This window comes from Crocuta crocuta, unplaced genomic scaffold, assembly GCF_008692635.1.
Source record: "Crocuta crocuta isolate KB4526 unplaced genomic scaffold, BGI_CrCroc_1.0 scaffold479, whole genome shotgun sequence".
NCBI classification, from domain to species: Eukaryota; Metazoa; Chordata; class Mammalia; order Carnivora; family Hyaenidae; genus Crocuta; species Crocuta crocuta.
This window is the reverse complement of record NW_027531875.1, coordinates 698,044-725,025: the sequence shown is the minus strand read 5'-3', so window position 1 is coordinate 725,025 and position 26,982 is coordinate 698,044. Positions and strand designations below refer to the sequence as shown.

Sequence of the window (26,982 nt, the reverse complement as noted above, 5' to 3'; positions counted from 1 at the left end):
TAGGCCTTAGATTTCAAAAATTAGGAACATTCATGTTGCTTTCACTTATTTATTAAAAGGTTATCATTTAACTTATGTAAGGGAGATACTGTGTCTTTTGTATTTTAATTTATTTTAGCTTTACATTTATATTTTTGAGTGTCTTAGTCATTATATTTGGTATCAAAATAATTTATCTGATAACTAGACTCCCAGGAATCTCAGTTATGTGTAACCTTACATTTAAAAGAAAGTGGTTTTAGAGTGGTTCTGTAGGTTAAGTGTTCAACTTCTGCTCTGTTCACGATCTTACTGTTTGTGAGTTCAAGCCCTGTGTTGGGCTCTGTGCTGTCACTGTGGAGCCTGCTTTGGATCCTCTGTTCCCCTCTCTCTCTGCTACTTCCCCATTCATTCTCTCTCTCTTTCTCAAAAATAAATAAACATTAAAAAAAAATTTAAAAGAAAGTGGTTTAAAACCACCTTTGTAATTGTATATGAAATGAAGAATAGTGATTTAACAGGTTTAAGCCCTGTATTTGTCCTAACGGTGGTTCACTGGTTTAGTAGCAGTGAAGGGCATGTAGTGGAGACCACTAGAAACCTTTACTTTGAAACAACTGTATTAAGGAAGAACTCCCGTTTTATTTTATGCTATTAGTATCTTTTAAACTACCTATATCACACATAAATTGCTGAGTGTGAGAAAAAAAAAAAAAAAAGTCAAGCAATGTACCTAAAGCAAAAAAGGAGTTTCCCTTACCCTCAGTCTCCCTGCCTGCCAGTTGCGCTATGATCTTTGATCTTTTCTTCCTTTCTACTGGTAAATAAACACTGTTAACAGCCCAGCATGTCTGTGTACACCTTACTCTGTGCTGTCATACCACAGCATTTAGTTGTTTTAACATATACTATGGATTCATACTGTAGATATTCTGCATCTTTTTTTTTTCCAGTTATTATTTTAGAGATCTTTTTATGTCAGTATTATAAATCCACTTCAGTATATTTAACAGTTGCTTGGTATTCCAAAGGATGGATTTTTACAATTAACCATTCCTCCACCAGTGCTCTCCAGACAGAGATGCCAGGTACTCACCTGTAGTTGAACAAGTTGTATTTATGATATTTTACAATAGAAGAGAATCTACACCATGGAGAACCACATAGTGTTTCACTAAGAAGATATTAGAAAGGATTTATTAGAGGATTGGGCTTCTATTAGGTGATTTTCTTTTTCCTGCTTAATTTTGTTAACCATAGTTTTTCTATTCTTTTTCCTTTTCAGCATTTTGAATAATCATGTATTTCTAGTTGTTAAGTCTTTATGCTGTCGATACTAATCCTGTGTTATTTTTCTCCCTGTCTCCTACATGTCTATTATTTTTCAGAGGAAGACTTTCTCCACCCTGAGATTAAAACATGATTAATCCTCTAACAAAGTTATTTTACTTTTTCTTTAAAACACTTAGATTATTAATCTATTTGGAATGTGGAATATTTTTGTACATGCTGTCAGGGAAAGAGTAATTTTTTCCGGAAGATCTCTAGTATCCTGATACCATTTGTTGGCCACTCCATTTATTTCTCACTAAGTGGAAATACCACATGATGTTCTAAATGCCTACAGAGGCATCAACCTGCAGTAAAATATCTCTTAATTGACTTCCATTTAACTGAGTGACTGCAGTAACTGATATTCTGTATTCCTTCTATATAATATACTGACTGAAGACCGGAGTAAGCTTAATGTTTACTGCCAATAGGCCACTCAGTACTTAATATGCTAAGAACAATTCTGTTTCTGCTAGTGGAGTTTTTATCACTAATACTCAGATTTGGTCATTCTAAAATCCTTATGCCAGCTGTCACTGTATTTTCATTATTTAATCAGTATTATGTAAACCAATAAACTATAAATACAAAAAGAAGGAAAGGTGCCATTTCAAAGCAAACCAAACCGGATGCTTTAGAAAGAGACAGTAGGTCACTATAGAACTTGTGGCTAGTAAGGACATTTTGTATGGTTTACTTAAATTTTGTTAATATAGACACAGATTTAAGTAATTAAAAGGAACAGAATAAAATACATAAATCATAAATTGTTTTGGGGCTGTAGGGAAATTTGTTAACTGAAAACTAAAGCTTTAACAACAACAAATTATTGAGTTGAGTACATTTTGATGTATAAGATGAAGTCTATTTCCTGAAATGTAGACCTTTTGGTTTTAAGTTTATTTATTTATTTGAGAGAGAGAGAATGCCAGTAAGAGAGGGGCAAAGAGAAGAGGAGAAAGAATCCCAAGGAGGCTCGTGCAGAGCCCCATGCAGGGCTTGATCTCACTAAATACGAGATCATGACGAGAACCAAAGGCAAGAGTTGGATGTTTGAGCCACTTAGGTGCCCCAGAAATGTAGGCCTTTTTATATATTTTCTTGTAAAACATTTTAATGATGGAGCCGTCTTACAGCTTTAAATTGTAAGGATATAGATACACTAAAAATGTGTTGACAGAAACCTAAGTTGTTAATAGTCCGAATGTGGTGTTTTTGTACCGTAGGCTGATGTCTGTGGAGGCATTTAGAATCTGATGTAGTATTTCCAATTAGTTAAAAATTCTGGTCATTAACTCTAAACTTAAGAATGAAGAGGGACACCTAGGTGGTTCAGTCTGATTCTTCATTTCAGCTCAGGTCATAATCTCATAGGTCCTGAGTTCGAGCCCCACATGGGGCTCTGTGCTGACAGTGTGGAGCCTGCTTGGGATTCTCTGTCTCCTCCTCTCTCCACCCTGTACTCGGTTGCTCGCTCGCTCTTTTTCAAAAATAAATAAACTTAATAAAAAAAGAGAAGAATGAAGACCAGATTGCTATAATGTTACTATAATTACTATTGGTGTGTAGTATCTAACTTCAGCATTTAGTGACTTGAAATAATAAACGTGTGTCATCTCACACAGCTTCTATGGGTGAGAAATCAGAATGGACTAGCTGGGTGGTTCCTATGTGTCTTATGAGGCTGTAGCCAAGATGTCAGCCCAGAGAGCAGTGATCTCAAGGCTGGACTAAGACTGAAACTCCCAAAACAGTTAGCTCACTGGGTGTTGGTTATGGTCAGGAGCCCTTATGCCCTCCCCGTGTGTGTCCAACAGAGCAAAATAGAAGATGTGAAAGAACCTATGACCCAAGTTTGAGAAGTCACATACTGTCACTTCTGCCATATTTTATTAGAAGTGAGTCAGTAGTACAGCTCATAACTCGGAGGGGAATTAGGCAGCTTCTCTTTTTTTTTTTTTCTTCTTATTAGGCAGCTTCTCTTAAACGAGAGACCAACCACTACACTGCACGTATTTATTCTATGCGTATATGGATGAAGAAGAAGGAAGGGAGGATTCATTAATAATGTTTGACTTCTTTTTAGGACACTGCTTTAGGAAAACCACGAGAGGTGTTTCGACTTCCCACAGACTTGACAGCATACGACAATCGCCTTTGTGCATCTATCCATTTCACATCTTCTACCTGGGTTACCTTATCAGATGGAACTGGACGATTGTATCTCATTGGTACAGGTGAACGTGGAAATAGTGCTTCTGAGAAATGGGAGGTGCGGTTTTTGTTACATATTTCTTTTTAAGAATTATGCAAAGTCTGGAAAGTATATATGATACAGACCTTAGTGATTTTGAAATAATAGTTTCTGGGCATAGTTTATATGTCACCTCTTTGTTTTTATAATATATAATGTTTTTGAAGTTTTTAATTATGTAGTATGTACCTTTTACAGCACTGATGTGTTAACCATTTCTGGTTTGATCAGGGGTCGTTGTAGGTTGTCAGGAATTGCATTCATTTTTTCAGCGAATGTTTGTTAACTGCTTTATATGTGTGTAAAGCAGTACCCTAAGCATTGATATTACCTCCTTCTTGAAGAAGAGTTAGCCAGAAATTACACTGGGATATCTTTCCTCCTTAACTCATGTGATATTTGCTGGTATCTTTATGGGCCCAGCACACTTCTGCAGTACCGCCCTGCTACCTGTCTAGTGAGTTGCCATTGGTCAAACAGTGAGTTGACCAGAGTATTCCTCACTGAGAAAAATACACTGTAGGGGCACCTGGGTGGCTCAGTTGGTTAAGCATCGGACTTCAGCTCAGGTCATGATCTCACGGTTCATGGGTTTGAGCCCCATATCAAGCTCTGTGTTGACAGCCAGCTCAGAGCCTGGAGCCTGTTTCAGATTCTGTGTCTCCCTCTCTCTGCCCCTCCCGTGCTCATGCCATGTCTCTCTGTCTCTCTCTCTCTCTGTGTCTCTCTCTGTCTCTCTCAGAAATAAATAAAACATTAAAAAAAATTTTTTTAAAGAAAAATACACTGTAACACACATATACTGATGTGCCGATCTCTAAGATATTCTTTTTATTTCAGTTTTCTTTTTTCTTTTCTTTAAATGTTTGTTTATTTTTGAGAGAGAGAGCGAGTGCGTGCCAGTGGTTGGGGGGCAGAGAAAGGGGGGGACAGAGGATCTGAAGCAGGCAGGGCTCGGACTCATGAACTGTGATATCATGAACTGAGCTGGAGTCAAGATGCTTAGCCTACTGAGCCACCCAGGTATCCCTATTTCAGTTTTCTTAAAGCAATGTAACATTTTAAAAAAAAATTTTAAGTTTTTTTGAGAGACAGTGAGACAGCATGAATGAGGGAGGGACAGGGAGAGAGAGAAGACGACACAGAATCTGAAGCAGGCCCCAGTCTCCTAGCTGTCAGCAGAGCCCAATGCAGGGTTCAAACTCACGAACCATGAGATCATGACCTGAGCCAAAGCTGGACGCTTAAGTGACTGAGCCACCCAGGTACCCCAACAGTGTAATATTTTTAAATCCTATGGGCAAATTAGGATTTTAATAATAATAAGTAAGGAATTAATTTCTCTAATGTCACAGTTTTTGAAGGTAGGAAAGAATGACACAGAGTTATACTAATAAATATATGGTGATACTTCTGTCTAAATCTTAGAAGGTGGCCTTTAGTTCTGGGTAAACAAATAAGAACTTAATAAATAGATTTATATCTTATAAAATATTTTTATCAGATCAGATACCTACAAAGATCTGGCTTTAATTAGTTGAGAAAAACCAAGAAGGCCTTAGAACCAAATGGCTTACCTTCCTAAGTTATATTAAATGGCATACTACCAAATTGTAGTAATTCAAAAAACTAAACAAAAAACATGATAAATAACCAGAACAACGATAGCCTGTTTAGAAGGGAACTTTGTAGGCCTTGGTAGTCGCAGATTCAAATATTCATTGGACACTGTGACATTTTCTGCTTTGGCCTCCAGTGTTAAAATTTTTTTTTATTTCCTTTTTTCGTTTCTTTTTTTTTTTTTTTTTTTTTTTTTTTTTTTTAACTGAGGCAATGTGGTGTATATAGCATAGCTACCTGAAACACTTGGAGGTTGGAAAGTGATGGGCAGGAGAGATATGAATGAGAACTTACTATTATCAAGCTGTGGATTCTGTTGGTTTTGAGCAGGAAGAGACACACTGACCGAGCTCACCTTCAGCTTAAAAATAACACCACATACTCTGCCAGAAGGAAATTTATATGGGTTTATAATTCATTTGGTTTCTACTATGTGCATCCCCTTGGTGTATATTAGTTTTTAGTAATATTTTCTAAATCAGAAACTTAAATCTACTTCCTGCCCTCTTCAGTATACACTGCTATAATGAAATAAGCACCCTCTGAGATGTTTGTAATAATAGTTTTAACTGGGCCTGGGAAGAGGGACTGGGACAGGGATTGGGCCTGGGCGTTCACCAAGGTGGGAGGGATACTGTGGAATACTGGTCACTTTAAGAGAAGCAACTTAGGAGAGTTTGACTTTGGGGAAATTGGTGTAACAGAGAGGAAGCTAAAGGTGCGAGTGGTTAGGGGCCCAGTAGAGCATACAGGGGCCAAGTAAGGGCCGTGATGAATGAAGTGTAGGAAGAGAAATAAAGGAGACAGGAAGACTGCCTACTTTACAGATGTGTTGCCTCTAGTGTGACGGGGTGCTGTGTATCAGCAGTACCACATTTGAGTTGCTAGGCTTGTTCAGGAGATAGGAACTTTCAGCCTAACCGTTTATAAAAGTTTAGACATCCACTCCATGGTCTCATTCCATCCTTTTCACTCAGCTGAGAGACAGAAGAGGAGGAAGCAGCTATTTGTACTAGCTATTTGTACCTGACAAAGCTTATCATTTTTCGTTCCTTTCTCCTTTTTGTCTCCCAACGTCAGCCAACTAAAACTTACCTTTATCATCTCAGTTTTGAGTATTTGATGTATTTTTTCTTGTTATTGCTGTTTTCTGTTTATGGAAGACCGTAGAATGGATTCCAGAGGTCTACTGTTGGAATAATTTGGGAAGAGGTGCTCAAACATTTAGGGAAATTGGCATTAAAGCACACTTTTCTTTATAAGGCTTTCAAGTAGGAACACATAGGAAGAGATTCTGGATAAAAGGGGCATTTTTTGTGTGTGTTTTTTACCCCCAGAAAAAGGTTTTTTGGTTTTTTTCTAAAAACTAACTTTTGTCATTTGAACGTTTCTTTCAACTGTTTATTTGAAAATCTTGCTTAGCCGACAGTCTTAAAATGTCTCTTATTATTTACTCTTAAATAAATATATAGTCTTTTAGATCATGTGCTTGTGATATAAAAAGAATTTAAGATTTTGTGATGCCTAAATTTGCTCTTTAAAAAGAAACTTCAGTATTCTATTTAAATAGAGTTTGCTGAATACAACTTTTTAAAAATTTTAACCTTTAAATGTAAATAGGCTCTTTCGTTTTAGAGAGATTAGAGTTTTAGTGATGTGTTCTCCAATTCCTTTGCCTCTGTCCTTTGCAGACTTCCAGGGACAAACAGAAGAACAAACCAAAACAAAACAATAGAAAAAAACATACATGCACACACCTGCACACAAACATGCACGATATTCAGAAACTAAGAGAAACAAAGCAAAGACCAATCATATACGAGATAGAAGAGATGAGGGGACCGGACCAGCGTTGACCTGCTCCTCTTCTGTAGAGCTCTGTAACTTGATAATTCTTTTCCAGGAGGTCACTTCTAGTTCTCTTTCTCCTTTTCATACTGTTTGGATGCCTTATTGTTTTTCTTGTTTCTAAGCCAAGAGTACTGGCCAGTTTTCTCTGTTAAACAGAGAAAGACAGCGTCTTTAAAAAGTTCTTTTTCAGAGAATATTAGTTGAACTTGTCATCTTTATTTAAAGGCTATTGCATTTTTCTACTCCTTGTGATAAATAGTATCCAATTAGTTGTTATATTGTCAGTATTTTGTACATAACCTCTGCTGTGCCACCTGCATTTGTACATTTATGGGTATGTGTATTTTTTTTATTTGTAGATTATGTTTAATGAAGAGCTTGGGAATCCTTTTATCATAATTCACAGTATCTCATTGATGAATACTGAAGAACATTCAATAACTACCTTACTTCTTCGAATAGAGAAAGAAGAATTGGATATGAAAGGAAGTGGATTCTACGTTTCTTTGGAATGGGTCACTATCAGCAAGAAAAATAAAGGTAAAATATACCCACAGTGTGAATCCACAAGTGGTTGGTGCCATTTAGTAGTTTTTGAAATGCAAAGCTGTTCCTGTAAATGCTGTGTGCTTTTTCATAGGTGTTGTTGCTGTGATTCTAATACCCGACATCTAGTGGAATGAATTCCTATAGATAGTTTCTCCCCAGATACGGGTTATAGAAACAATAACTTCCACAGTCAGGTATGCCTTTTTGTATAAAAGGAGACATTCTTACATAATTGTGGAAGAATTTAAAGTGTATATTTTCAGTATATACAAGACTATACACATATATTCTTATGTGTATGTATATCACACATAAGGATTTACGTATATAATTAAATTTAAGTTAAAATACAGTGTAATTAAAGGAGAAAGGAAATATAAATACCTAGATGGAAACAAATCCTTTATTTCCTTAAATCACAGTTGTGATGTCTTTTAAATCTAATTGAACTTTGCTGTTCATTTCTACCTTCAGGAAAAGTGCTGGTTTTTCTGACCCAGAGTGCTTCTTCTAGCAGTGTAGAAAGTCTCGACTCTTGGGCTGTTTGAAACTGTCTATCAGACTTCTAACTTGGACATCAGAAATTATTCTTCACTTTATTGAGTAGGATTCCTATAATGGTTTGGCCTTGCCCTTCACCAGTGCTTCATTCTTACTGTTGTTGAAAACTGAGGGAGCTTGTTTCCGTGACTCTGCCCTTTTTCTAAGTTTTTATTAACTTATTTAACATAAGTTAAAGAAGGTTCATAAGAACCTTAAATTACAGTTGACCCTTGAACAACAGGTTTAGTTTAAATTGTACAGTTTAAACTGTATAGTTCAAGTCCACGTGTACATGGATATTTTTGATATTTGATATTTTGATACAGGACAGTACTGTAAATGTATTTTCCCTTCCTTACAATTTCCTGAATAACACTTTCTTTCTTCTAGCTTATTTTTAAGAATACAGTATATAATATATATGCAAAGTATATGTTAATTGACTGTTTTTATTATCAGTAAAGCTTTCAGTCAACAGTACACTATTAATAGTTAAGTGGGAGTCAAAAGTTATAGGCAGATTTTTGGCTGCGTGGGGGATCTGTGTCCCTAACCTCCATGTGGGTTTTTTTTTGTTTGTTTGTTTGTTTTTGAGAGAGTGAGAGAAAGTTTGAGTGGGAGAGAGAGAGGGAGACAAAGGATACGAAGCAGGCTCTATGCTGACAGCAGAGCCTAATGAGGGGCTCAAACTGAACCATGACATCGCGACCTGAGCCAAAGGTGGATGCTTAACGAATTGAGCCAATTTTACAGGCTCTCTCATTTCATTTCTTAATGTCTCATTCCTTTCATCCCCTTAAGTATTATTTATATAATTGTTATTCTTTTTCTTTTTTTTAATGAACATAACAGCAGTGCTTTTCTAAACTGTGTTATATAGAACATTTGATAAATTATGTTTTGTAGTTAAATAAATTTGAAAATATGGGCATATAATAATATAATATCCCTTTTACACACTGAGCATGTTAAAGATTATAAAAGTTTTGAGTAAAAACAAAAAGACAACTTAATTTTAATCAGGTATTTCCCAGCTTATCTAATCATGGAGTTCATTTGAAATCCACACGTTATTTTCTGTTGCACTCATGTTGGGAAAAGCCACCCTGTAAGCCATGTGGTATCTAAGTTTGGGTGTTTGAAATCAGGTAGGACTCTTGCCCTTACAGGTACCTGTGTAGGAAGCATAGGAATTTTTAGTTCATTCGTAAATTTACAAGTCTTTTCTTAAATATGTGTGAAATGAAGGTGAAAGTAGGTGAAGATTTAGAGGAAAACAAGAACATCTATTTAAAACAGATTGTATCAGGGGCGCCTGAGTGTCTCAGTCGGTTAAGCGTCCGACTTCGACTCAGATCATGATCTTGTGGTTCGTGGGTTCTAGCCCCATGTCGGGCTCTGTGCTGACTGCCAGCTCAGAGCCTGGAGCCTATTTCGGATTCTATGTCTCCCTCTCTCTCTGACCTTCCCCTGCTCACGCTCTCCCTCTCTCTTTCTCTCAGAAATAAATAAAACATTAAATAAATAAGTAAATAAAACAGATTGTATCATTATGTATAATATGTGACATTGGGTTATAATTTTTGACTATTCAGGGTGAAGCTTGTTAAAGTTTAACTCCAAAAGAATAACAGTGTAATTAAAGATAAGGATCCAAAACAAACAAACAAACAAAAAAAACCCCACCTTGGGGCACCTGGGTGCCTCAGTTGGTTAAGCATCTGACTTCAGCTCAGGTCATGATCTCACGATTCATAGGTTCAAGCTCCGCATCAGGCTCTGTGCTGACAGCTAGCTCAGAGCCTGGAGCCTGCTTCAGATTCTGTGTCTCCCGCTTTCTCTGACCGTCCCCTGCTCACGCTGTCTTCTCTCTCTCATTCTCTCTCTCTCAGAAATAAAACATTAAAAAAAATTTTTTAAAACCCACCAAACCTATTTTCAAGAATAAATTCAATTATTTTACCAGTAACTTTCATTATACAGTTAATTTTATATCTTTTCTTTATATCTCATATTTTAAATTTGTATCTTAAAATCAAGTATTGTGGCACCTGGGTTAAGTGTCTGACTGTTGATTTCGTCTCAGGTCGTGATCTCACAGTTCACGAGTTTGAGCCCTGCATTGGGCTCTGTGCCGTCAGTGTGGAGCCTGCTTGGGTTTCTTTCTCCCTTTCTCTCTGCCCCTCCCCTGCGAGTACACATGTGTGCTTTCTAATAAATAAACATGTTTTTAAAAGTTATCATTATTTATGCCTGATTCATTAGGCATATAGATCTGAATCATTTCTACCATAAACATTTCATTTTAAGGAAACCCCTTTAAATAACTAGAATGAGCAGAAAAATAGGTCACACCATACCTTTCCTTTATACTTCATTTGTGGCTCTTTACAAAAGTTGCCTACCGTGTACCTGCTGGAGAAGTAGGAAGGCTATAGTAAAGGAAAAGGTAGATCCTTCAGAAGCTGATATTTAGGTAAGTCAGTCTAGAGCACTGGTATTCAATGGAAATTTCTACAAAACGGACATGTTTTATATGTGTGCCATTTAATACAGTAGCAGCTACCCATGCATGGCTATAGAACATTTTAAATGTGGCTAATGTGACTGAGGAATTGAATTTTAAATTTTACTTAATTTTGATTAAATAGCCACTATGGCCAGTAGCTACCACATTGAAAAGCACAATCTAGGGCGGATTTCATCAGATCTAGTATTTTAAAGTAGGGGTGAATTTATAGAAAATTAGTTATAAAAATTTTTTAGCCATATAAGACTCTTGATAGCATGCCTTTTAGTAGTACACTTAAAATACTTAATTTTAGGGGCAACCTGGGTTGCTCAGTTGGTTAAGCATCTGACTTAGGCTCAGGTCATGATCTCCATGTCCCAGAGTTTGAGCCCCACCTGCACTGGGCTCTGTGCTGACCGCCCAGAGCCTGGAGCCTGCTTGGGATTCTGTCTCCTTTGCCCTCTGCCCCTCCCCCACTCATGCTCTGTCTCAAAAATAAACATTAAAAAAAATTTTTTAATTGTAACTAATATGCAAATTTTTCAGGATATTTTTATAATATGGTGTCTTATTTTTAATTTTTTGTTCTAAAATACTTTGTTTTTACAGATAATAAAAAATATGAAATCATTAAGCGTGATATTCTCCGTGGAAAGTCAGTGCCACATTATGCTGCTATTGAGCCTGATGGGAAGGGTCTGATGATTGTCTCCTACAAGTCCTTCACATTTGTACATGTTGGTCAAGATCTTGAAGAAAATAAGAATGAGAACATGTCTGAGAAAATCAAAGGTAATTTTACTGTTCATCTTCATATAGCTCTTGTGTGTTTATGTACACACACGTATATGTCTGGTTTGTCTTCCTGTTAGGTTATGGGTTCTACGAGGACTAGATAGGTGCTTAACTTTTCTTTATTTTCCTTTGTATTTATCAGAATTGTCTTTTGTAAAATGTACTGTCTAAATAGTGTGAATTGTTTTAATCAGTAATTTCATAATTACCAAAAATGTTTTTAAAAAACCTGTACCTTAGCTTACCTTATGAGATGTTTAGTAAATCCTTATTAAGTGAATAATGTCTCTATGTTATTGGTGTTTGTGAAGCTAGCATATTAGTATTGAAGATATTAATCTTTTAAAATAAGCTAGCTGTTGATTATAGGTGTATACTAATGTACATGTTCTTAACTTTTAGTACTAAGCTAAAAAAAGTTCTGCGGGCAGAATCACTGAGTTTTCCCACTGTTAAATGGATAAATGGATGAAGGTAGTGTTTTAGAATGAAGACAGCAGTAAGGTCTTTAAAATTTATATTTATATATGAAGACTGTGTACTCTTATATTCAAGAGAACATCATCCTGTAACTATTACTATTCATAATTCTGATGTTTATAACCAGAGAATAGTGTATTTTACTTGAGATTTTCACAGTATTTAACAATTACACATCTTTGAGTGTCCCTTTTTTGTTAATTATATAAAATAAAAATTAGTTTCACTATACTTAGAGCTTTCTAAACAAAAAATTCATTGAAAAATATTTGAAGACAATAATGTAATAAGTGTTTTTAAAATATTTACCACAGGTTTATAAATATATGCACGTTTGAATATGAGAGTTGTGCTTGATGACCTTTTATTTAGCCTTTTAACAACTTGGTTTCCCATGTGATATGTTTTATGTTAGATTATCTCTAAGATCCCTTTCTGAATAAATTCTACTCTTCTGTCTTAATTATAATGTTAAAACTCTTCTAGAACTTAGCCAGAACATCTATTCATATCTCCAGACCACATGCCCCTAGAACTCTAGGGAGCAACTGCAAAGGAAATGAAAGAATTCCCTAGTCTTTGGAAGCATTCAGCCTCGTACCTGACACCATGTGGTTCCAAGAGAGATTGTAGCCTGGGATGGACACAACATCTGTTTAAATCATCGCTACCAATTTAGGTGTTGTTTTTCTTGTTGACATCTCACATTATATTTTGATTTCCTCCTGAATTCATTATTATGTCTTCCCTTCCCTTTTAGTGTGAACTTTAAATCCCCTGTATTTTTGTTTCTCTTCTAATAAACAGCCTTTACCTATAAAGTAAAAATGTAATTTTTAAAAAAATTATGGATAATTTGTTAATTATAGCATTCTTTTAAATCTTCTGAGAATGTATATGGGTTTCTGTAAACCTCAAGAAGACTGATGTTGTCTGTTGCCCATTTGGTGTTGTCATAATGATATAAATAATAGCATTTTCTTAGAAAAGACTTAAAACATTTCCAAAAACTTAGGCATTTAGCAACCAACAATTGAGAAAATTTAGTTGTTTGTATACCTTTTAGTGGAGAGAGGATTAAAAAATTCTGGCTTTCCATTTAGTCTACTTCCATGGAATTTAAGTTTTACTAGAAGCCCATGTGATTTTGCAGACTCCTCCCCTTTCCATATCTTGCAGAAGGTACCCATTGAATCATTGTTACATAGAAATTGCCTTGTTAACTTTTGTGGTAGACAGAAAATTGAGTAAAACAGATGACTTGTCTTAAGGTGCTTATAGTTCTCAATCTTTTAAGGTATAGTTCAAACTTTTTCAGTGAATTTATATTAAAAGTACTTCTAAAGAGATTAAGAGAGAGGATCTGAGAGCCTGCTTAAAGAATATGGTGCAAGTTAGAAATTAATCCAAAGTAACAATTTTATACTAAAAATTTATGCATTTTTTATACTTATTCCTGTAATATGCTTATTAAATTTCATTTAACATCAAATAGAAGTGATCTTTTAAGAAGATACATCATACTTTCTATATCTTTGAGCATAGCTAGTACTTACAAAGTTTTTACACAAAATAGCACAAAAATAAAAAGAATGATAACCCCCTCAGAAAAGAATCATAACCCTTATTTACTGAGAGTTTATAATATATTTAATAATAGGATTGATATTAAATATTTTATATGCATTAACTCATTTTAATTTTAACAGTTCTGTGAGAAAATGTAATATTTTGTTACCTTATTTTACAGATTAGGAAAAAGAGGGGCATAGATAAAATTGCATACCAAGATTAATAAGTGGTTGAGCCAAGATTCAAGACCTAGGACTAATCAACTCTAGAGTACTAGTTCCTAACCACTATGTTATATTTCTTTCTGATGAGTGGGTGGATAGATTAATGTTTATGGATATCATTAAGCAAATATTTATTTATTTCCTAGCGAGTATTTTTCTTTTTCCATTTAAGCCCTATTTTCTTATTTCATCCTATGGGTATTTCAACCTGTAGCATGATGAGTTTAAAGCTTTTTATAAGACAAGCCGAGGAAATCAAGAAGAAGATGAAGAGAGAATTCTTTTATTGGGAACTTGGACAAAATATACTGGCAGCCCTCGAATTTCCTGTGAAGTTGCTTTCATGCAACAAAGTTGTGGAGTAGAATTTATAAATATATATATCTTTTATTTTTATGTTGGTGTGTATCTCACCAAATAATAGTGGTCTCCTTTATCACAGAGTTACATTGTTAGGGCCAGTTAAAGCAGTGGTGAAAGTTTCAGACCGTGGTTTATGACAGATTTGATACTCTTTTGAAGTAGGCATCTGCTGTGTGTAAAGAGGAAGAAGGAGTAAAGGGGGAAACTGGGAGGCAGGGAGAGAATGAATGGGGATAAAGATTGCTATCATTAGTGTTTTATGAGTGCTTCCATCCTGGAGCATTAGGTAAGCCTAGAAAAAGAAATGTCAAGTGCAGTTATAACTCTGAAAATTCCCTAAAAGATCTGTATGTTTTTGTTTATAATTACTTTTTTTTTTTTTTTTTTTTGTGAGAAGACTCAGGCCNTTACGCCAAGATTTCCTTTAGATAGGTGTTCTTTTGTATCCTCTGGTCTCTCATTTCGTGTGTTCTGGTCTCCACTTTTTTATTACGTAATGTATTTTCCTTTTCCCAATAGAACCTCTGTATTACTGGCAACAGACTGAAGATGATTTGACAGTAACAATACAGCTTCCAGAAGGCATTTCTAAGGAGGACATTCAAGTACAGTTTTTGCCTGATCACATCAACATTGTGCTGAAGGGTCAGAGGTTTTTGGAAGGAAATCTCTATTCATCTATTGATCAAGAAAGCAGTACATGGATGATTAAAGAGAATAAAAGGTATATAGAGAGAATTGTATTTATATTTAAATTTATTTTTTATAATTTTTTTCTTTTTCTTTTTTTTTAACCTTTCCACAGTGGTTATACCAAAGTTGAATACTACAATAGGTCTGTCTGTATTGTTGATTCTTTTCTTAAGACAGATTAAAAAAAGAATTACTGTATCAAAACATAATTTTCATGAGGATTAAATATGCTAGTAATATTATTGTTTGTATTCCATGGTAGAGTTTTTTATTACCAGCCCTGGAAGAAATAATAACAGTAGTAACAGTAATAATTAATAGATAAAAATGGCTAATTATTTTAATTAATACTTTAAAATTTTTTAAGAGAACTAATCTTTTTTTTATTAACTTCAGTTTGCCAACTAGATAATACATTCCCATTCTTTAAATTTTAAGATACATAAAAAACAGCATGAAGGCTCCCTCTAGCCCAGGTGCTCCAGCAGATACATATTTTTTTGAACAAAAAGTTTTAAAACATAACTACAGTTTTACAGCTTGCTTTTGTTGACTTTCAACAGTAAATTTTGAAGAACTTTCCATAAAGTATAATGACTTACTTTATTCTCCTTTATGGCTGTTTATGATCTTTTACTCTGTCGCCTGCACATTTTTTTTGAAAAGGATCCTTTATTGTTGGATTTTTTGACTGTTTGCAGTCGTTTGCTACAGTGAATAACTTTCATAGATATATGAGAGAATTTAATGTGTGCAGAAATATATATGGAGAATAAATACCTATAAGTGGAATCAATACTTCTTTGAAAATTACAGAGAATAAGTATTTTTCCTGTGTAAGTTAGCCATGTCCATTTTTTTGTGAATTATGTGTTCAGGACACAAAAATAGATGATATAGTCAGCTTATCAGAACAGAACTTTTCAGTACATCAAAACTGAGAATTTCTTCTCTTCTAAAGATACCATTAAGAAAACAAAGAAGCAGGCCGTGGACTGGGGAAAAAATATTTTCAGTATGCATATAAAACAGAGGAATTGCATTCTCCATATATAAGAAACTCTGCTAGAGATTTATAATTAGAAGATAACCCAATCTTAAATATAATCAAATCATTTGAATTGACATATCACAGTAGAAGATATTTGAATGTTAAGCATATGAAAAAAATAGTAGGGAAAGGTACATTGAAGCTGGATGAGACACCCGTGCATGACTAGAACTAAAGGCTGGTGGTATCAAATGTCAACAAGAATGTGGAGCATGTCCATTGCCGGTGGGAGGGAAAAATGATGGTCACTCTGGCAAACTGTTTAGTAGTTTCTTAGGCTAAGCATATATATATACACCCACTTTGTAACCCCAAAATTCCACTAGATATTTACTCAAGAGAAATGAAAATGCATGTTAAAAAAAATAAAAGACCCCCTCAAGTATATTTATAGCAACTCTATTCGTAAAAAACTCAAACTGAAAACAATTCGGATGTTCATGAAAAGGTGAAGGATAAAAACACAGTGGTGGTAAATGCACACAATGGAATGCTCTGCAATACAAGACAGTGATGTGATAAACAGGATTGATTAAAGTAGTATTGAAGAACATGGACTTAGAGCCAGACTGCTTCACTAGCTTGCCACTAACCTTGGCAAGTTACTTAACTTCTCAGTGCTTTTCTTTTCTTACTTTGTAAAATGAAGATGAAAATAGTACTTTATTTGGTTGTGGTGAGCAAGCAGTGAGTTAAAACATGTGGGATGCTTAAAGACAGCACCTAGCATATGGGAAGCATTAGATAAGTATGAGTAGTTGCTGTCATGATTATTATCTTCATCATCATCATCCTTTTCAAGATGAGCTTTCTTTTAGAGAGTAGGTTATGGTGGTAATTTTTAATGCTAATGATAGGAACTCATTACATAGAAAAGATATTTTGTATAGTCTCCTAAAGTTTCAGAAAAAGTTAAAGTGCCATAATTAATTGATGAGGTGATGATAATAACAGCCTTGAAAAAGAATGATAAGCGTGCATGTTCTGTTTGATAATTATGATAACAGTTATTATTGTGTCCTTGCAATTATATCCTTGTAGTTGGGTCCCAGGGCATGGGTTAGTATAGCACACGTGTACCAGAGGTGGCACATGGGAAAGGGTGCGTTCCTTGGGAACAGCTACCACCACCCTGCTTTTCTCTGTGTTCTGGCAACGGCTACGCCTAAAGCAGCTTACTTGAATTTCCCTTCCTGTTCAAGAGACATGTGGGCAAGCCTCTGTGCTCCTGTGTCCACGGTCTTCCCTGACTCAGCTCTCTCTCTCTTTCCTGCTGCATCAGACCTTAATCTCCAGATTCCTGGATAGGCCTTTTTAGTGTGTTTGGAATTTGTTCAGTGGCTTAAATGTACAGAATTAGATTTTCAGTTGATAAGAACACATTAACAACTTTTTTTCCCTTATGTTACCAAAGTTAATTACTTTCTAATTTCTACTTTCTTTTCAGTTCTTTAAAATCTGTATTTTAAGAATTAATATTTGTAGTGATCTAACCTGCCTGGTGTTTACATTAGTATATATTATGGCTACTAGTTTGGGAAAATGAAGCTAATTATTGGCTTCACATACAAAAAAGTACATTTAGTTACAGTCTCTGTCCAATTAATATTATATGCCTGCCTCAACCACCGGCCTTACTGCCATCACCATTCCCTAGTAAAATCTCTCAGATTCTTGCTGCTTGCGTTTCTGTCTCTTTCAGTAGCACACTGCACACCTGGACTACAACAGCATTACTCTTGCCGCTCTTCTCATGAAGCCATTTGGCATGCCATTTCCAGTGGCACTTTATTGATTGTTTCGGAAGGACAAATTATTACCCTTGGGTTATAGATTTTCCAGCATATGCAGTACCAAAATGAACACAGGTTTTGGTAATACATCTTCTGGACACCAGGGTGGTGTAGATTCAGTGGAAGATTCTTCTGTTTCCTATTGGTTATATAATTTGTGTAGTTGCTTAATGTAACATTAAGCATGTTACAAGTATCATATTACTTTTCTCCTTTAACTTCTAGCTTGGAGATTTTCTTGACTAAAAAGAATGAAGGACTAACATGGCCAGAGCTAGTGGTCGGTGATAAACAAGGAGAGTTTATAAGAGACTCAGCCCATTGTGCTGCAATAGCTGAACGTTTGATGCACTTGACCTCTGAAGAACTGGTAAGCAATTGCAATAGTAGGGTGACTTTCCAAAGGCCCAGAAGAATGTTATGTGAGGATTGTACCAGGTTTCTCAAACATTATTTTACATTTCCTAATGTTAGAGATACAGATTAGGCACTACAGACTATTGTTTGTAGCTTAAAATTCTAATATTTATTCCTTACACTATGTGAATACATATATGTGTGTGGGATTGTTGTATAAGGTGGATTGCATGTATATCTGTATAAACATGTATATGTATACACACACATAGACACATAGATGTTCTTTAGTAGAATCAATAGACTGATACTGGCAGGGACAAAATTAGGATTTTACTGGCTACCAATGCTAATAATCTACTTGTCATCATTGAAATTTTCTAGAATATCTTAGAATATCACAAGAGGTATATATACCACAGTTAATTATGATTGACAAAGTAATTCATTATAATGATTAAGTGATAATACACTACTCATTCATTTGTGAGATTTTGTTGAATATTTTCCAGTCTGATGACTTTTAAGATAATGTTAAAAATTTGAATAAGCAGGGGCACCTGGGTGGCTCAGTTGGTTATCGTCTGACTTCAGCTGTCAGGTCAGGATCTTACGGTTCACGGGTTTAAGCCCTGCGTTGGGCTTTGTGCTGACAGCTCAGAGCCTGGAACATGCTTCAGATTCTGTGGGTCCCTCTCTCTCTCTGCCTTTTCCATGCTCTTGCTCTTTTTCTTTCTCAAAAATAAACAAACATTAAAGAAAAATTGTTTAAAATTGAATAAAGCATTATAACAGAATCTTAGTCACCATGTTTTGGTGACATGTTTAGTCACCAAAAATGATATCAGCACATGTAAAATGTCTGACTTATTGCCATCTGGAATTAGAATAATGAGAAAAAAACTGTTAGGAGGTAGTTTATAATACAGGGTTAATTATATCCTAAAGTGGAAAGGAAATCAAAATATTGAAGGTAAATGTCTCTATCAAAAGAAAACATGGCCAAAATGGAGAAATCAAGTTTCACGTCTACTAGCAATAATTAAAAATTTCAGGGGGCACCTGGGTTGCTCAGTCACTTGAGTGCCCGACCTCAGCTCAGGTCATGATCTCGTGGTTCATGAGCTCAAGCCCCACATCGGGCTCACTGCTGTCCATGCAGAGCCTGCTTCAGATCCTCAGTCCCCCTCTCTCTGTCCCTACCACAAATTCAGGATCTCTGGAACTTTTTTGTAAGACTATGAAACTTTGATTTCATAGCCCTGGTGTTACAGTAAGCCCATGCAGACTACATTGCCCTATATTCATTCATTCAGCAAGCATTTATTGTGATAAGGGCTCTGGGATGTATAGTGATAGTGGGGTTTGTTATGATTTTATAGATTATTGTTCCTAACTGCCTTTTAAACCTGATTATTTCAAGGGAATATTGGTATATATGAGTAAGTTATTTATGTCTGAACACCAGTGTGTTTGGGGAAAATAAACAAACATAGAATCTTGTTATCTGCAGCTGAAGGCTGGCTTGTGTTTTTTCAAATCTTTATACTTTTTCTTAGCTTTCTGCATTGGTTAGAACTTCTAATCCATTGTAAAATAGAAATGGTGAATAGTGAAAGCAGACATTTTTGCCTTGTTTGTAAGCTTGGAAAAATAATTGAATATTTCACTATTAAGTATGGACTATTTTTGTCATGTTGAGGAAATTTTCTTCTATTATACTGAGTTTTTAATCATGAAAGGCCATATAGAATTTTGTGAAATATACTCCCTTCATTTGTGGTATAAACCTCACTTAGTCATGATGTATAATCCCTTTTATGTTCTACCAGTGTGGGTTTGCTAATATATTATTGAGGAGTTTTGCATCTATATTTGTGAGAAATATTGGTCTGTAGTAGTTTTGTCTTCTTACTGTCATTACCCAGTTTTGGTATCTGGGTAATGCTGATGTCTTAAAATAAATAGGGAAGTGTTTCCTGCTTTTTCTATTTCTGGAAGAGATTGTGTAGATTTGGCATTATTTCTTTAAATACAGAATTTGCCAATGAAACTGGACTGGACTTTTTTTTTTTTTTTGGAAGATTTTAACCATGAATTTAATTCCTTTATTAAATACAGGATTATATTGGGCATCTATTTCCTTTGGCTTTTTTTTTTCAGTTTCCAGTTTCATTTTTTGTTATTACATTGATTATTTTCTGCTATTTGCTTACTTTGAATTTATTTTGCTCTATTTTTAAAAGTGAAAGTTTACATGATTGATTTTTTTAACCTACTTTTCTTTTGAAAGTATTTAATGCTATACACTTCATTCCAAACACTACTTGACTTGCATCCTCCTTAATGCATCCATTAACGATGATTTGATTTGGTGCTATATTTCAGTATTTTATGTGGCTGATATTTATTCCTTGCTTGTTCTTTCTCCTAGGACAGAACTGTTCATGACTCATAACTGAAAGTCTAGGATGTTTACAGGGATTCTCCTGTGTCAGCCTGAGCTCCAATTTTTGTCTCCCAAGCACTTTATTAATATCAGCATTCAGCTCTTGAGTCCCTTGCCTGCTTCTTTCCACTTACCTTTTTCAGCTGTGCTTGAAAATCAATAAATGCCTATAGAGAAGTGGCAGAGGGTTCTCTTCTCTGCTGTTCCCCTTTCTCTGTAATCTTGCCCTGTTTAATTCTGCCTGCCTTGATAGTCCTGAACTTTTTTTTTTGACATTTTATTTATTTTTGAGAGACAGAGACAGAATCTAAAGCAGGCTCCAGGCTCTGAGCCGTTGGCACAGAGCCTGACCCGGGGCTCAGATCCACAAACCGTGAGATCATGACATGAGCCAAAGTTGGAGACTTAACTGACTGAGCCACCCAAGTGCACCAGTAGTCCTGAACTTTAATATTTGCTCTCTAATCTTTAACATACAGGTAATGGAAAAGGGAAGGGAGGGAGAAGTGCAGAGGGTGCCTTCTCTGTGCTCCTGGACATGTATATATTCTTGAATCACTGAAAAAATGGCTCCAGCTAATTGTTGACCTTGCCTTCCCAGCCAGTCATAGCAACCAGAATTTTTTCCATTGATAATTTAGGCTGACTCAACTAGGTGGCTCCAAATCCCAGGTGGAACATAGACAAGGTTGATCTTCTGTCACTTCTGTAACTCCCAGCCATTTAGTTTCATAGACTTCTCAGGTCATTTCATCAAGTTTTCAGTAAGATGACTGCATTTCAGCAAATGAGGTGTGTGGACATTTGGTCAATTGTAGAATTATATTTCTGTTGTATATATGTATATACACAATTGATATGCATATATATATGCAAATTATCACTTCAGCATTGTGATCCTTTTACTCTATGAGGGTTATAAGGCCAGACAGCGCTTCTTGCATTTTAACAATGGAACATATTAAAATTACTTTAATGATTCCATTTATCTTTTCTTTTGGCTTATTAGCTACACCTTTATGTTTTTATATGTGTGTATGTGTGTATTTAGTGGTTGTTCTGGAGTTTGCACTGTACGTCTTTAATTTATCACCATCTTTCTTCAAAAACTATTATATCATTTCACTTATAATTGAAGAGCTTCACAATATATTTCCATTTCTTCATCCTTTGTATTTTGTTTTTTTTTTATTTCTAGGAGAGAGAGACAGCGTGAGCAGGGGAGGGTCAGAGAGAGAGGGAGATACAGACTCTGAAATGGGCTCTAGGCTCTGAGCTGGCAGTCAGCACAGAGTCCGACGCGGGGCTCGAACCCACGAACTGCGAGATCATGACCTAAGCGAAAGTCAGACGCTTAACCGACTAAGCCACCCAGGCGCCCCCATCCTTTGTATTCTTATCATACATTTCATTTTTACATATTATAAACTCAATAACACATTATTATTTCAACTTTAATCAGTCAGTTCTTTTTTAAATTTAAAGAGATTAAAATATGGGGGGAGGGTCTTACCTTGACCCACATATTACACATTTCCTCTGTTCTACATTTCTTTGTGTTGATTCATATTTCCAACTGTTGTCATTTTGTTCCTGGCTGAACAACTTCTTTTAGCATTTCTGGTAGTGTAGGTTTAGGGGGAAAATTTGTTTGCTGTAAAAATACTTAAGTTGTCTTCTTTTTAAAAATATTTTTGGTAAGTATATTAAGTCCATGTCGATAGGATTTTTCCCCCTTTCACAACTCCATTGTTTTCTGCCTTGAATAGTTTCTGATGAGAAGTTGGCTGTCATTTGTATCTTTGTTCATCTGTTCATAATGTGTCTTTTCCTCCTCTGACTACTTTTAAGATTTCTCTTCATTACTACTTTTCAGCAGTTTCATTATAATGTGATTTGCAGTGGGTTTTTTTAATGTTTTCTTTGACCTTCAATTTATAGAGTTACAGTTTTCATCATTTAGTGAGCATTTCTTTCAATTCTTTTTCCGTTCTCCCTGCCCTTGTCTAGTTGTTCATGTGTTAGACCATTTGATATTTGTTCCCCTGATCATTTCAGTTCTCTTTTTATTTTTTGGTCCTCTTTGTGTTTCATTTTCGATAGACTCTCTTGCTGTGTTGCAAGCTCACAGGTCTCCTGCTGTGTCTAATAAGCTGTCAATCCCATCTTTTTTGCTTTCCACTTCAGATATTGTATTTTCATATTTAGAAGTTCAGTTTGGTTCTTTTTAAAAATATCTTCCATACCTTTCTCAACATATATGTATTTTTCTGTACATCTTTGAGTATATAAAACTGTTGTAATATCTTTCTGGTGATTTCATCACTCTGTCATTTCTGGGTTTTGTTGACTAGGATTTATCAGTCATGGGTCTGAAATTCAGTTTTTAATTACTGTTATAATCTTGATATTTTAAGTATGAAGAAATCCACTGTCTTATTGTTAATGGTTTGTTTATTTATTTTGTTTTCTGGTCTAAGAATCCAAATCCCGATAAAGAAAAACCTCCTTGTAATGCTCAAGAGTTAGAAGAATGTGATATTTTCTTTGAAGAGAGCTCCAGTTTATGCAGATTTGATGGCATTACATTAAAAACTACTCATGTGGTAAGTTTTTGATCATTCTATTTTTTTTTTTTAATATTTTTTATTTATTTCTAGGAGAGAGAGAGAGACAGCGTGAGCAGGGGAGGGTCAGAGAGAGAGGGAGAAACAGACTCTGAAATTGGCTCCAGGCTCTGAGCTGGCAGTCAGCACAGAGCCCGATGCGGGGCTCGAACCCACGAACTGCGAGATCATGACCTAAGCGAAAGTCGGACGCTTAACCGACTAAGCCACCCAGGCACCCCTCTTTGTTTTGCTTCTTAAATTCCACATGACTGATCATTCTATTTCTAAAAATTTATGAATAAATACAAGTTATAGGAGATAATAATTAACTGGCCAAACATGTAATTTGCAAACCTGGCTTGATTGCAAAGCTGAGCAGCTAAGTAAATGACAAACCCTTGAACTTTCTGTTTGATCTTTACTAATTGATGTGCAAGATAAAGGATTTATAGTTTGTGTGGTTTTTTGGGGTGGGTGGTGGCTATCATCTAAAACTCATTACTTCATGAAGTGGCAGTTTATACCACTATCCCTTATAAAACAATGTTGCCTTATTTTGATACTGTTACATATTTGATATCTTGTAAGCTTTTTTCTGTTTAGGTTTTTATGTATAGTTACAGCTACTTTATAATAACCATATCTTTTTTCATTTAATCTGTTTTTTTGTTTTGTTTTTTTTTTTTTGCTGTTGACTATTTCATGATATTACCTTTGACTCTTTCTTTCATGAAGAATTTTTTCATTTATTTGTTTTGGTGTTTCTGACTGACTTGTGTGATCTTACTTTTTCACAAAATGTGTTCCTAAAGAGCATGCATGATAGACTTCATTATAATTAGGTTATATTGTCAGAAAGTTAAGAAATGTACATACAATCCCTCACTGTACCATAGTTTTTTAGAGACAATAGTTGATAAAACATTTCCAGCATTTTGCACATACTCTAAAACTGTTTAATCACAGTTAAGTGTTAATTGCTGGTTTAACTCCAATGAATAGCTATTTGTATATATTGCAAAATGATTACCAAAATAAGTCTAGTTAACATTTGTCACCATACATAGTTACAAACTTTTTCTCTTATAATGAGAACTTTTAAGATCTGTTAATATTTCAGATATTAAGTACAGTATTAACTAATAGTCATCATGCTATAAATTACAGCCCCCAACACATACTTATAATAAATGGAAGACTGGGGCTCCTGGGTGGCTCAGAGGGTTAAGCATCCGACTTCAGCTCAGGTCATGATCTCACGGTTCTTGGATTCTAGCCCCATGTCAGACTCTGTGCTGACAGCTAGCTCAGAATCTGGAGCCTGCTTCAGATTCTGTGTCTCCCTCTCTCTCTGACCTTCCCCTTCTCATGTGCTCTCNCCGTCAGGTATGACGAGCAGAAGAGAGGGAGAGAGAATCTAAAGCATGTTTCAAGCCCAGTGAGGAGGCCGACATGGGGTTCAATCTCATGACTATGAAATTCTAGCCCGAAATCAAGACTTGTATGCTTAACCAACTGAGCCACCACCCATGTGCCCCTGATTTACATTTCTTGATGTTTAATGTTGTTGAGCACCTTTTCATGTATAAATTGGCCATATGTAGGTCTTTGGAAAAATGTCTGTTTAGTTGCTTTAATCATTTTCTTTTAATTGCATTGTTTGTTTTTTGCTGTTTAGTTATAGGAGTTCTTTATAAATTTTGGATGTTAACCCCTTATCCAGATATATCATTCACAAGTATTTTTTCCCATTCAGTAGGTTGCCTTTTCATTTTGTTGCCCATTTCCTTTGCTGTTCAGATTTTTCGTATGAAATAGTCCCACTTGTTACTTTTGCTTTTGTTGCCTTTGCTCCTAAGTATTTGCCCCCAAAAATCGTTTCCAAGACTGAGGTCAAGAAGCTCACTGCCTCTATTTTGTTCTAGAAGTTTTATGATTTCAGGCCTTATGTTCAGCTTTTTAATCCATTTGAGTGCGTTTATGTGTGATGTAAGGATAGTGGTCCAGTTTTGGGTTGGGTTGGGCTTGGTTTTTTTTTTTCTTTTTCCATGTGGCTATCAGTTTTCCCAACAGCGTTTGTTGAAGACTGTCCTTTCCCCATTGTATATTCTTGACTTCTTTGTCATAAATTGACCATATATGGATAGGTTTGCTTATGGCCTCTCTGTTCCATTGGACTCTATTTTTATTTTTTATTTTTTTAAATATTTATTTATTTTGAGAGAGCGGAAGGGAGGGAACATGAGTGGGGGAGGGGCAGAGAGAGAGGGAGAGAGAGAGAATCCCAAGCAGACTCTGAGCCTATGGAGGGCTCAATCCCGCAAAACATGAGCTCATGACCAGAGCCAAAATCAAAAGTCATATGCTTACCTCTCTGAGCCACCCAGGTGCCTCAGGACTCTGTGTCTATTTTTATACCAGTACTATACTATTTTGATTACTATAGCTAGCTTTGTAATATAGTTTGAAATTAGGAAACATTTTTTAAGACTGCTTTAGCTATTTAGGATATTTTCTGGTTCCATACAAATTTTAGAATTTTTGTTTTATTTCTTGGGAAAATGCCATTTAGAATTTTAATAGGAATTTTATTGAATCTGTAGATTGCTTTGGTAATAATGGACATTGTAACAATTTTTCCAATCTATAAATGTGGAATGTCTTACCATTTATTTTTGCCTTCAGTTTCTTTCATTGGTGTCTTACAGTTTTCAGTTTAGAGGTTATTCACCTCCTTTGTTAAATTTATCCCTATTTTCATCTTTTTGATGAAATTGTTAATAAGATTATTTTGTTGATTTCTCTTTCCAACATTATGTATACAGAAACAACACCTTTTTGTATGTTAACTTTGTTCTTCAACTTTACTGAATTTAATAGTTTTCTGGTAGTCTTTAGGGTTTTCTATATAATGTCATGTCATCTTCAAATACTGACAGTTTTACTTCTTTCTTTCTGATTTCGATGCCTTTTTATTTGCCTTGCCTAATTGCCCTGCTTAGGACTTCCAAGACTGTTGAATAAAAGTGCTAAGAGGGGGCATCCTGATATTAATCATCAGTATTGGCCTATAATTTTTTTTTTCTTGTGGGATTTTTGTCTGGTTGTGGTATCAGGGTAATGCTGGCCTTGTAAAATGAATTTGGAAGTGTACCCTCCTCTTTGGTTTTTTGGAAAAGTTTGAAAAAGATTGGTATTTTTATTTGAATGTTTGGAAGGAAGCTGTCTGCTCTTAGACTTTGTAGGGAGATTTTTGGTTACTGATTTAGTCACTTTATCCATTTCTTCTAGGTTGTCATGTGTGTTGATGTATAGTTGTTTATGGTGGTCTCATTATGATCCTTTATTTCTGTAGTATCAGTTGGGATTCTTTTTCATTTCTGATTTTATCGGAGTTCATTCTTTTTTTCTTGGTAAGTCTAGATAAAGGTTTGTCAATTTTATCTTTTTCAAAGGACCAACTCTTAGAGACTAAAAAAGAGTAGAAAAGGTCAGTAAAACTATTTCATTTATTTCCAGTCTTTGTTATTTCCTTCTTTTCACTAACTTTGGGTTTTATTTGTTCTTTTACTGGCCCCTTGAGTTAATGACATTAGTTTTTTTGTTATTTTTGTTTCTTGAAGTAGTCACTTATTGATATTAACTTCACTCTTAGAACTGCTTTGCTTCATTCCAAATGTTTTGTTACTTTGTATTTCCATTTTCTTTTGTCTCAAGGTATTTTTTTATTTACCTTGTGGTTTCTTCTTTGACCCATTGGTTGTTCTATAGCATGTTGCTTAATCTCCCCATATTTGTGAATTTTCAGGTTTTATTCTTATAAATGATTGTAGTTTCATACCATTGTGGTCAAAAAAATGCTTGATGTGATTTCAGTCTTACATTTTTTCAAACTTGTTTTGTGGCCTAATATACGATTTATTTTGGAGACTGTTCCATATTCACTTTAGAACAAT

At 35.2% G+C, this 26,982-nt stretch overlaps 1 protein-coding gene across 1 annotated transcript in view; it reads left to right on the top strand.

Annotated features, from left to right (window-relative positions):
* NUDCD1 (NudC domain containing 1) overlaps positions 1-26,982 on the top strand; it is a 72,569-nt gene that overhangs the window by 22,732 nt on the left and 22,855 nt on the right. The window contains exons 3-8 of the mRNA XM_077772940.1: positions 3,398-3,583; positions 7,396-7,576; positions 11,250-11,432; positions 14,594-14,798; positions 17,837-17,981; positions 22,898-23,023. Of these exons, the coding sequence (XP_077629066.1) occupies positions 3,398-3,583; positions 7,396-7,576; positions 11,250-11,432; positions 14,594-14,798; positions 17,837-17,981; positions 22,898-23,023 (1,026 nt within the window). The remainder of the gene's footprint in view (positions 1-3,397; positions 3,584-7,395; positions 7,577-11,249; positions 11,433-14,593; positions 14,799-17,836; positions 17,982-22,897; positions 23,024-26,982) is intronic.